Raw genomic sequence first — 12,104 nt, forward strand, 5'->3', positions numbered from 1 at the left:
AGAAACTTTGTCCCCAAAAACAAAACAACAACAGAGAACGTAATTGAGGAAAAAGCAAAGAGTGTCATACTCTAGACCCTTCAATGACATCAGCTTTGAACATGGGGACCTCACCTTTTCATTTCACAGACTCTTTCAAGTTATGTAGCTGGCCCTGTGTGTTAAGAAGCCATCTCCTCATAACTTCTAGAACTTGCTTCACGTGGTGCATTTTGGGCAGAAACTTTGTAAGCATTTGATGATTTTCTCCGCTTCTTTGAACTCCCGCGGAGCTGCTGGGTTGTTGCACGGAATGGAGCTTCCCAGGGAAATCAGGAAGATACTTGAGATTTAACAGACCAGCTCTCCGAAGGCAGAGCCACTCTGTGACCCGGAAGGTCACACACTTCACGAGATTTTGAGTCTTAGCACAGGTCTTGGTGTGGGGAAGGATCGAAAGCTGGCACCATGTGTTTTTGTACAGTCCCGAGGTAAGAATGGCTTTTTTTTTTTTTTTTTTTTTTTGCCTGCATATATGTGAGTACCACATGAGTGCATGGTGCTGGAGGAGCCCAAAGAGAGAGAGTTAGATCCCTTGGAACTGGAGTTAGAGATGGTTGTGAGTCACATGTGGGTGCCAGGAATTGAACCCCAGTGCTCTGGGAGAGCAGCCAATGCTCTTAATTGCTTAGTTCCTGGCCTATACATTTTAAATGGTTGAAAACATGGAAAAAATAACGTTTTCATGAAACGTTAAATTATTTGCAGTTCAAAAATCTCAGTGCCTCTAAATAAAATTTTATCTAAAGTAGTTGTGCCCATCAATTTATGGCTCTTTCTGTTAAAAGCAATTGTAAAGCTGAGCAGTTGTGATAGACCTAGGGTCTGCAATGCCTAAAATATTTCTGTCTGGGCCTTCCTGGGGAAAAGCTTCTATAATATGTTTTGAAAAAGTCATCAACATGTGCTCCGTTGCGGTAAATCTGTTCAAAGATTTTTTCCAGTCAGACTGGGAATGGCATCCTAGTTTGTGGGTAATCTTGACATAGGTTCTGGGCAAAACTACCAGACACGCGCCATCTAGTGGTGGACTGTGCCAGTTGCAGGAGAATTTCTGAAGGTTCCCAGATAGTTCACCTATGCAGACATGGTGGGATTTAAAGACTATGCCTAGGGAATATTTAATACTTATATGCCACGTGATTGTATTGATAGTTGTGAAAACTAGAGTGAAATTCAGTGGAAACGTTTTCCATAAGGTCCTCTTAAGGAAAAAAATATCACAACTCAATATTAACCATCAGCAAAGGGAAGTGTGGGCCCATTAATTATTTTATTTATTTGGAACAGAAACACCCAACATCATGCGAAAGAAAACAGGTATTTTGTCTAAGGTCACTCATCTGTAATAGTAGAAAGCGTTTCCGTTCTCCCTGAGATATAGAATAGTGTCGCTCTGCGGGCTCCGCCCCCGAGTTATTCTCTCCCCCAGCGTGAGAGAGCTAGAAGGGAACCCTCTGTTCAGCTTTCCCGTTGCTCATCTTGGACATCTTTTCCTCGATGGAGTGGATCCTCGACGACAGAACCTTTCCACGCTGATCTATTTCTTCAACCACTGTCTTGACCAGTGTGGTTTTGGATACATCTAGAGAAGAAAACACAGGTGAATGGTGAATTCTTCCCAACATCGCACACATTGGGGAGGGAGTGTTGGGGTTTATAGTAAGATTTTGGGGTGTCTGGAGAGCATTTCTAGTGTTCAGAACTACTTCACTGTAGAGTTGGCTACCATGTGTGAGTGCTATGGATGGGAAGGGATTTTTCTGTTGCAGAAATAAAACGAGCTTTTCGCTACCTTTGGATGAATTCCCTGAGCTTCCAGATTCAAAGCCCTTTGCACTGGAGCAGGAACTGGAAGAGAGCAGAGTGTATTATTTTACATTGGTGTTCCCCATCACTTTGGAAGCTTTTCACTGAGATACTGACTCAACAGATCTCAGTTTTTACTATTGAAGAAAACATGATTTTGTGTGCAGGAGCAGGAAGTCATTACATGTTATCTAAAGAGGATTTAAAAAAAGTCTTATTTCCATTTGAGTTTTTTCTTTTGGTGGTGGTGGTGATGGTGTGTGTGCATGTGTGTGTGCATGTGTGTGAGTGTGTGTGTGTGTGAATATGTGTGTGAATGTGTATGTGCATGAGTGTGTATGTGTGAGAGTGTATAGGTGTGTGAATATATGTGTCTGTGAGTGTGTGTAGGTTGGCATCAGGAATCCTCCTTTATTGTTCTCAGCCTTAGTTTTAAGGAGAGATTTATTTACTTTTATCTTACGTGTGTGAGTGTTACCTGACTGCACGGATATGCACCGCATGCATGCAGTGCTCTCAGAGGCTGGAAAAGGGCCTCAGCTTCCCAGGAGCTGGTGTTACAAATTGTTGTGAATAGTGTGGGTGCTGAGACCTGAATCCTGACCTCCTCAAGAGCAGCAGTGCTCTTAACCTCTCAGATATCTCTCCAGCCCCTCCACCATATTTTTTGAGACAGGGTCTCTCACTGAACCTACAGCTCACATGCCAGTTAGATTAGCTGGCCAGTGAACACCCAGCGTTCAGTCTCGACCTGACCCCAGGTGTGGAGTTACAGGCTGGAACCACTACACAGCATTTACATAGGTGCTGGGGGTCAAAGTCAGTGTCTCATGTGACAAGCATTTACCCACTGATCTGTCTTCCCAGTCCCTCCCATTTGATTTTTAAATCCAAGAATTAAACACTTAAGACATGTACTAGCTTAAGAGAGATACATATAAAATATGCAATGTCCTAGGAGCCACACATCCATATAGAATGTGTCCTGGGGGCATGTTCACGGGCTTGGGGGAGGGTTCAGAAAAATCTTGAAATCACAATGCTTAACATGGACAATAATGAGGAACTTGTGCAGGAAGGATGGGAGTCATCTGAGGCAGATAAGGGGGCCTCTGGGACATACAAAATATAGAGGAAATGGTTCTAGAGGCAAGAGAAAGACATGCCCTTGTACAGCGGGAGAGAAAAATGGGCTCAAAGTGTGGCAGGCTCAGGGGTAGAGCATGGCTGTTGTGGGGAACTTCCCGATGGTCTTACTTTTCATCTCCGTCTATGAGGCGGCAGTAGGTGTCGATCTCCTTCTCCAGGTGGGCCTTGATGTCCATCAGCTGCTCGTGTTCCAGCTTCTGGCCCTCGGTCTCGGTCCTGACCTGGTGCAGCTGCTCCTCCAGGGCGCTGATCTGAGCCTGGATGTGTGCCAGCTGCGAGCAGTAATTGCCCTCGGTCTCTGCCAGGGAGCACTCCAGCGAGTGTTTCTGAGACATCAAAGAGGATAGCAAGGGATGGAATCACCAGCGCAGTACCTAGCCCTGGGTTTCTCAGCATCTGATGGACCACTCTCCAGGCAAGTAGGGGCCTGCCACAATAAGATAGGAGGTGGAGCCTGGCATTAACCAGGTGGTGAACAGGCACTGGATGACCCCTAAGACTGTGTATTTTAACATTTACTTAGGGGTGTGTGTATGTGTGTGTGTGTGCATGTGCGTGTGCGTGTGCGTGTGCGTGTGCGTGTGTGTGTGTGTGTGTGTGTGTGTGTGTGTATGTGTGTTGGGGGGGCAGGCATGTGTCACAACAAACGTGTGGAGGCCAGAGGACAACCTGTAGGATTTGGTTCTTTCCTTCCACCATATGGGTCCCTGGGATCAAACTCTGGCTATGGGCCTTGGCAGCAGGTACCCTTACCCACTGAGTCATCTCACGGGCCCCCTAGAAGATATTTGACTGTTAAGATTTTGGTAACAATTTCTGTTAAGACCAACATGTATATAAAAGCACTTTGGGGTGGGGACAGAACAGTAAGAAATCCACAAGGGCTGGGCGGTGGTGGCGCATGCCTTTAATCCCAGCACTCAGGAGGCAGAGGCAGGCGAATCTCTGTGAGTTCAAGGCCAGCCTGGGCTACAAAGCAAGTTCCAGGAAAGGTGTAAAGCTACACAGAGATACCCTGTCTCAAAAAAACCCAAAAAACCAAAACAAAAAACCCAAACCAAACCAAACAAACAACAACCAAAACAAACAAACAAACAAAAAAGAAAGAAAGAAATCCACAAGGGATGATTTATACTTGAAAATGTTTTTTCCCCCCTGGGGGGGTGTTTGCCTGTTATATCCAAGTCTTACTCCTTAACATCCCATTCTTCATCCTATTCCCATCCTATTCCCATCCTGTCCTCATCCTGTCCTCAACCTGTCCTCATCCTGTCCTCAACCTGTCCTCAACCTGTCCTCATCCTGTTCCCATCCTGTCCTCATCCTGTCCTCAACCTGTCCTCATCCTGTCCTCATCCTGTCCTCATCCTGTCCTCATCCTGTCCTCATCCTGTCCTCATCCTGTCCTCATCCTATTACTAGGCCTTCTGGGCTCTTGTTTCCTTTTCTGATCCATCCTCAATTTTCTGTCATTCACCGAAGCCCCCCTTTAAAGCAGTTAAGACGGAATGAATCCTTTAACAGGGTGGGCCATCAAGGCCAGAGCTCAGAACACGCAGGTCATCATGTCCACACTACTCCTATGTGCATCCCGCTTCCTCTCGCCTTCCATAGACTGTAATTTGTCCCGCCACCTGGTCCCTGCCCAACTGTGGCAATTTCCCTCTTTCTCTTATCATACATAAATGTAGATGTCTGGGCAGTTATTACTTCTGATATCAGTCATTATTGGGATGTCCACCACCTCTTCCACTCCCTCAATTTCCTTTTCTCCAAGTGTGATTGTGGCTCTTACGTCACCGGAAATGAAGTCTGGATTAGAAGGAGATGCAAGGCTCTGCCTGGCATTCTTGAAGGCAGTTTGGTTCAGTGTGTACAGTGTACAAAATAAATGCATTTTGTTTTTAAAATGCTTTCTCTTTATCTTTCCGTGTGTGTGTGTGTGTGTGTGTGTGTGTGTGTGTGTGTGTGTGTATGTGTGTTGGCCAAAGGACACTCTTGGATGTCATTCCTCAGGTGATATCTACTTATTTGTTTAATCATTTTTTATAGTCAGCCTGGGGCTCTCTGATTCAGTTAGACTGGCTGGTTAGTGGGCCCCAAGGACCCCCGTCTCTACTCCTCAGCACTGGGATTATGAGCTCATGCCACTGCGCCTGCCTGCCTTTTTTTTTTTTTTTTTTTAAAAACATGAATTCTAAAGATTAAAGTCATAGCCTTGTGTTTGCCTAGCAAGCACTTTACCAAATGAGCAAGCCCCAGCCCCCCATCTTTCTTCTTGATTGCAGTATCAGTGTTATAATTTTAAGGATGATTTTGTGTAATGCCAAATATCTGATGTATTGATCCAATCCTAGGATCACAAAGGAGGAGTTTAGGTAGCAAGACGTTCATCACAACAGGCAGGCATCAGTCTTACTGGGCAGAGACTCTTAGGACACAGCCTGACACTGGCTGCTGCGTTTGGAGAGGCTGCTGGGCTCTCTAGGAGCATTCAAGCGGAAGGTGACCAGTACAGTCATGACAAATAGCCAGATGTCAGGGAGGGCTGTACCCACAGTTCAAAACCTTGAAACCTCACTTCCCGTAGTTGGGTATTGCTTTCTAAGATGACTAATACCCTGGGAAGTCAGAGGGCCAGGATCTCTCAGCTGCTTCCAAGGGGAAGGTTGGGTGCTGATGAGCGAGGACCAGATGAACTTGGAAGTCTGGACAACGCAGGAAGCAAACACCTGACTGCTTATATAAATAACTCCCAACCTCTAATTGATGTGTGTTCTACCTGTGGGAAACCGAACTTAGAATTTATCTTGACTGAGAATCTCAGGTATGGAAACTAGGTTAACCAGTGCTACTCTATAATTTGGTTACACTGGCTGTTAAATGGATTTTTGGGGGTTAGGTATTTCCTGAAAGCATGACTCTAAAGCATTACTTCCAGGGTGGGTGATCTGAACCTCCAATCTAATTGCTTCATGATTTCATTGCTTCTATGTGAAAATGGTTGTACTGGGTGGTCTGAACCTAGACTCTAACTGCGTCGTGATGTCATTGTTGCTATGTGAAAAGGCTTCTTCTAATCCTGATGCAGGAATTTGAGAGTTTATTTCCTACACTGTTTTTCAGAAACACAAGGAGAATTCACCCCTGCAGCGGGAGCAGATCGTGCAGGTTCTGATGGTTTCAGGGAGCAGAGGACACGGAAGGAAGGTCTAGAGAGCCAGCTGTGCTGAGGGTGCGGGGAAAGAGGGGCATGCTGGGTAAGCTGGGGCTCAGCCAACGGTAAGAACACATCCTCTGTCTAAATACTACTTAGAGGCAGAACATCGCATCTATGTTTTTAAGGTTGCTAAATCAAAAGATCTTTCTAGTAGACTGAGCCGTGGTTTCCTTTGTGAGTTGGCTTGCTGTTCTCATTTGCTTAGTAGCTATTTCTTTGTTTATGTGACACCCTACCGTCCCCAGAGTTTACAAACGTCTTGTGAAGACGGGGAACCCTTGGGCTACATGCTTGCCACAATTCTCAGCATCAGGCCTTTTGGATACTGCCAGCTCACAGTCCTGACCAAAAGCAGGTTTTAGAACTGGGTTGTTTCCATGGTAACCGTTTGAGGTCTTTTCGATGTCCTGGCTGTGCCTAACAGGCTGAGTGCCACAGGCTCTGTGGGGTGTGTGCCCATGTCAGGGTTGGTGTGTACCTTTTTAAAAAAAGAATACTTTATGTGTAGGGGGTGTTTTGCCTGCATGTATCTGCATGCATGGATGCAATGCCCGCAGAAGACAGATGCCTTGAGGCTGGAGTTAGTCAGTTGTTGGCTGCCCTGTGGGTGCTGGGGACTGAAATGGGGTCCCCTTGAAGAGTGGTAAGTTCTCTTAACTGCTGAGCCATCTCTCCAGCCCCGTGTACCCTCTCTTAATACGGTTTTCTCAGTGTTAGGAGATGTTGATGTGACCCATCCTGGCCTGTGTGGTCAAATAACACTGGTCCTGTCCCTTAATTTTTTAGTAGGAACAATGTTGCCCAGCACGCTCTGGGGGTTGAACGAACTATACTCAATGAACTATGCCACTGGTCCTGTCCCTTAATTTTTTAGTAGGAACAATGCTGCCCAGCACGCTCTGGGGGTTGAACGAACTATACTCAATGAACTATGCTCAGAGGGGAACTGGGTGCCAGGCGGGTTATTTTAACAAAATGAATTCTGGGCACTATCCAGGAAGGAAATCGTCAGCGGTGTCAAGAAGTCTGTGAGGAAGACCGCCTCTCTTCCTGGGATGTTTTTCCTGCTGTCTTCCCCTGTCTCTGGCAAGCATTTATTGTAGGGAGGAAAAGAAGGGCTTCTCATAGGTTTTGGGGAATCAGGAGACACAGGTGGCCTGGTGTCAGCACCTACCGTGGCCGAGAGTGACTGTAGCTCAATCTCCAGTGTCTGCAGTGAGCGCTTCAGCTCTGTCAGCTCCGTCCTGGCCGAGGTGGCTGCGCCCATGTCATTGGAGATCTGTTGCTGCAGCGTGGCGCTCTGGAAGACAGGGTGCACAGGGTCACACTGAGTCTGGCCGGCTAGTGTGGAAAAGACAGAGCAGGTCTGGCTCCCCTCACCTTCTCCTGGAACCAGGCCTCGGCGTCCCTGCGGTTCTGCTCAGCCAGAGCCTCGTACTCGGCTCGCATGTTGTTCAGCAGGACGGTGAGGTCCACGCCGGGGGCCGCGTTCATCTCCACGTTCACATTGCCTCCCGCTGAGCACTGCAGAACCTTCATTTCCTGGAGCGAAGCGCAAGTGACTATAAGCTATCTGAGAGGGTTTTATAGGTCCCAAAGTTTGCAGAGTAATGTGTCCTTTATGGGTCCTATTTAATCTGCGTTCATACCAGTCCTCCATTTTTCCCACCTTCCTTTCTTTCTTTCTTCCTTCCTTCCTTCCTTCCTTCCTTCCTTCCTTCCTTCCTTCCTTCCTTCCTCGTTTTTAAGAGACAGGGTCTCACTCTGTAGCTTAGACTAAACTAGAACTTGCTCTGTAGACCAGGCTGGCCTTGAATCTGTGGATCATCCTGCCTCAGTCTCCCAACTGCTGGGATTATAAAGTTGAATCACCAGCTAGGTGGTGGTGGCACACGCCTTTAATCCCAGCACTTGGGAGGCAGAGGCAGGTGGATCTCTGTGAGTTCAAGGTCAGCTTGGTCTACAGAGTGAGTTCCAGGACAGCCAAAGCTACACATAGAAACCCTGTCTCGAAAAACAAACAAACATAAAAGCTGAACCACCATACCAAGCCCAACCACACCAGAGGCCAGTGAGATGGCTCAGCTGGAAAAGGTGCTTGCTGCCAAACAACCTGAGTTCAATGCCCGGATCCACAGGGTGGAAGGGGAGAACCAGCTCCTGAAAGTTTTTCTGACTTCCACAGACATACTGCAGCATGTGCATGGTCCTCCCCCACAAACAAATAAGTAAAATATAATAAAAAACAGACAACCGTATCTCCCACTTAAAAAATATGAAAGGATTACAAAGACCAGCGAATTTATTCAACAAATAATTGTCAACTTTCAGGTTGATGGACTAGAGTGGTGGAAACTACCCCCCCCCCCCCCCGTAAAGTCCCAACCATTGTGGAATTTTTCACCTGTGGGTCACTAGCTGTCATTTATTCAGCGACTATTGGATGTGGACACTGTTCTGAGCAGGTGCTAAAAGCCTGAGCATCTTTAGGAAGCAGACAGTCCCCTTCACAGATTAGGACCCTAAGGTACAGAGCAGGGAAGAAACAGGCCTAAGTTGCTTGCTGGGATCTGGTCAGAAGGGATAATGAACAGGGCTCCCTGATTCTTGAGCACTGGTTCTTAGTGGTTCCCTTCTCCAGCTTTGGCATTCAGGAGTTTGTCTAGGATGGTACTGTCAGTCTGTCCTTCAGGGTTCTCAAGCAAAGCGACGATCCCCACTGGTTCATGGAATAACTCACCTTTTCATCTGAACTGAAACCATATTGCAAATGGTTGATTCTCAGGTTTCTGCCCTAGACCCTGATGACAGGGACTTGCTATGTAGTCCAGGCTGGACTCCAGTTCACAATCCCCTGCCTGCCTCCACCTCTCAAGTACCAAGATTACAGCAGTGTACCACCATGCGGTCTACTTCTGTTTTCTTAAACCAGATTTTGATGTCATTTAAATCTGACTTTCTAGTTAAGAACACACACACACACACACACACACACACACACACACACACGTTACCCCTGAAAAGCTGCTATTAACTTGTTTCTGTACTTTGAAGTTCTGTGTAAGATTCCATATAAAGAAAAATTCTTGTTGCTGTGGAGTTTCAAAATCAAATTATTTGCAGTTAGCACCCACCACAGGGTATAGGAAAGGCTCTCAGGGTGTCATAAGGTGGGTGGCCTTTTACCCCATGCTCAGTGCAGTCCAAGCTGCCTTCTTTCAGTTGCTGTGACTTTAAGGGGACATGGATCCCACTGTGCTCCAGGCCCTTGCTCTGGTTATCTTGTTTGGGGGTCACTCTGCTGCCACCCAACACACCCTAGTGGCCTTATTCTTCCAGTGCTATGCTGTACAACACCCCTCTCCTTTCTAACTTTCCTTCCTCTAATGTTCTTGTGGGAGGCAAATAGGTGCCATGTGTGATTTCCACGAGCACAGATGAATGCTGGGATTGCAGCACCTTCCCTCCCTACAATTTCCACTCACGGAGTTGTGACAGGACTTAGGTGAAGCGTCTCCTACCTCTTCGTGGTTCTTCTTGAGATACGTCATCTCCTCACTCAGTGATTCATACTGCAGCTCTTGGTCCGTCCTGCAGAGGGTCAGCTCGTCAAGGACACGGCGCAGTCCGTTGATGTCTGCCTCTACATTTTGGTGAAGGGTGAGCTCGTTTTCATACCTTGTGGGGGAGGTGAATTGAAATGAATTTCGGTGCAAGTTAGACCTCTCCAAGAACCTGAAGGTGTCAGCCTCAACCCGATGTCAACCGGACATCTAAAACCAAATCAGGACTCTAGATAGTATAAAAATCCGCAGAAGAAGCCCTGGGTGGTAGCCTGTGTCTGTAATCCAAGAGCTCAGGAGGCTGAGGCAGGAGGATTGTGAGTTCTAGACCAGTCTGGGCTACACAGTGAGACCCTGTCAAAACAAAACAGCTATGCACAGAGAAAGACCCTTCCTCTGGTTCTGTGCGGGACGATGAGCCGCTAACCAATCACACCAATTCCAGTGCCTGTCACCGTTACTCAAAAGCACCCTTTTCTGTAATCTTACCTAAGTTAACACTCTTATGGAATGAACACTAGTCACTGAACTATGGTTACTTTTGTGCTTGGCATTATTTTAGGCAGGCCTGGAGCTACGCGGACAGTTTATTCCATGGATGCAATGAATATATTACATTTTGACTCAAGTTGACTGTTGTTTTGGATCAGAAATCCTTTGATTCCTTTACTCTTTGGGGTTATAATTTATTTTACTTGAGACAAAAACGAAACATTTTTTTTTTTTAAAAAACAACATAGACAGACCGGAAATTCATTTTGGGGCCACGACTCTCATTTGTCACTTACTTTAGTCGGAAATCATCAGCAGCCAGTCTGGCATTATCAATCTGCAGAATTATATTAGCATTAGCAGCCGTGGACGAGATAATCTAGAAGAAATTAAACGGGAGTTAGAAGAAATAACTTTGCTTTTGTTATTTATTATTTAAGAAATAATTAAGCCTTTGCATCAATTTTTAATTTAGGCAATTATCAAAATATTTAGAATTTAATTTTTAAAAAAGTAGCAATGTTTTAAATTTGTTCTCATAATTGTCTTATGTTTAGAATAAAGCAATTTATTGTCTATAAATGTATTTCAAAAAAACAGTAGGAATGAACATATTAGTTACATTGATATTCATGAATTTTGAGTAATGAGAATTATTTATTAAAATTAAATACAAATTAGAGAACAGCCATCACACATTCCTCTTTGTGATTTGGCTGGAAGTTACTAAGTTTTAAAATTTTGGCTAGTTCCAGGTTTGTGATTTTTACCTTGCTTTTAATTTATCCATGCATTTTTTTTTTTAATGTTTATGAGTGCTCTATCTTCATGCATACCAGAAGGAACCTGACTCCATTACAGATGGTTGTGAGCCACCATGTAGGTACTGGGAATTGAACTCAGGACCTCTGGAAGAGCAGTCAGGTGCTCTTAACCGCTGAGCTATCTCCCCAGCCTCTTACCTTGCTTTTAAGGTCCTCGATGGTCAGATGATACCGGCTGTAGTCATTATCAAGTCCACGGCAAGATCCCGGTCCGTATTTCTCATGCCAAGTCTTGATCTGTCTCTCTAGCTCGGTATTGGCCTCCTCCAGCGCTTTCACATTATCCAGGTAAGAGGCCAGGCGGCTGTTAAGATTCTGCATGGTGACCTTCTCGTTCCCAGAGAGGAGACCCCCTTCATTTCCAGAGAAGCCAACAGCAGCAGCATTTCCCAGGGCACCAGTGGCATGGCTCCCACCAGGAGTACCGCTCAGTGTCCCTCCTAAGGCCCAAGAAAATCCACTACCAGCAGCCGAACTGCCGCCCGCGCTGCTGCCTGCAAAGCCTGCTCCTCCGCTGTGTGGCCTGAGGGATCCGGACTGCAGGCCAACATGCCTGGATCCGCCAGAAAACCTGAGAGACATGGTGCAAGACCTAATGTTCCGCTTGTCTGTGGGCAGCTGTAACTTCAAAGAAGGGCAAAACATCCCCGGCTTGTGGGTTCTTTGAGCTTTTTATACACAGATATGGGGGTTGTCTTGAGTTGAGAGGTGTCTGCCGAGAGAGAAACAGCATCATTTAGATTAGCATGAAATGATGTATAATTGGGCGATTTAAAAAATAATTAATGCCTAACATCTCCCGGTGTTGCTTCAGGATATTTGTTATCGTGCACAAAGTAGGGCTTAGTTCTATATTAAGTTCATTATTTTGACTTTTAATTTTGAGTGAGTAACCCTTTTCTTTCATCTAGAGACCCTATGAACATACTGTTATTACCTAGCGCAGGGGCTAATAGAGTGTTGAAGGCTAAGTGGGACTGAGATAGGGCCCTGTCTGCCTGGCTTACC

At 45.9% G+C, this 12,104-nt stretch overlaps 1 protein-coding gene across 2 annotated transcripts; it reads right to left on the minus strand.

Annotated features, from left to right (window-relative positions):
• Nucleotides 1–1,444: 1,444 nt before the first annotated feature.
• Nucleotides 1,445–11,736, minus strand: LOC118589484 (keratin, type I cytoskeletal 28). Of its 2 annotated transcripts, none has more exons than XM_036196802.1 (8): nucleotides 11,235–11,736; nucleotides 10,569–10,651; nucleotides 9,739–9,895; nucleotides 7,598–7,759; nucleotides 7,392–7,517; nucleotides 3,106–3,323; nucleotides 1,835–1,890; nucleotides 1,445–1,624 (listed from the first exon to the last, which is right to left on the minus strand). In XM_036196802.1, the coding sequence occupies exons 1-8, from the start codon at nucleotides 11,676–11,678 to the stop codon at nucleotides 1,482–1,484; spliced, it is 1,389 nt and encodes a 462-aa protein (XP_036052695.1). In that variant the 5' UTR covers nucleotides 11,679–11,736; the 3' UTR covers nucleotides 1,445–1,481. The 2 variants fall into 2 exon arrangements, with proteins under 2 accessions (XP_036052695.1, XP_036052696.1); XM_036196803.1 differs by having other exon boundaries at nucleotides 1,477–1,624; nucleotides 1,835–1,902; nucleotides 11,235–11,678.
• Between the last annotated feature and the right edge of the window lie 368 nt (nucleotides 11,737–12,104).

This window comes from Onychomys torridus, chromosome 8 (assembly GCF_903995425.1).
Source record: "Onychomys torridus chromosome 8, mOncTor1.1, whole genome shotgun sequence".
In the NCBI taxonomy this organism is placed as follows: Eukaryota; Metazoa; Chordata; class Mammalia; order Rodentia; family Cricetidae; genus Onychomys; species Onychomys torridus.

Coding starts and splice junctions, on each gene's coding strand:
- LOC118589484 (XM_036196803.1), bottom strand. CDS start 11,678: ATGTCTCTCAGGTTTTCTGGCGGATCCAGGCATGTTGGCCTGCAGTCC. Junction 9,896..10,568: donor GCTGATGATTTCCGACTAAA/GTAAGTGACAAA, acceptor CTCCCCCACAAG/GTATGAAAACGAGCTCACCC. Junction 1,625..1,834: donor CTCAGGGAATTCATCCAAAG/GTAGCGAAAAGC, acceptor TTTCTTCTCTAG/ATGTATCCAAAACCACACTG.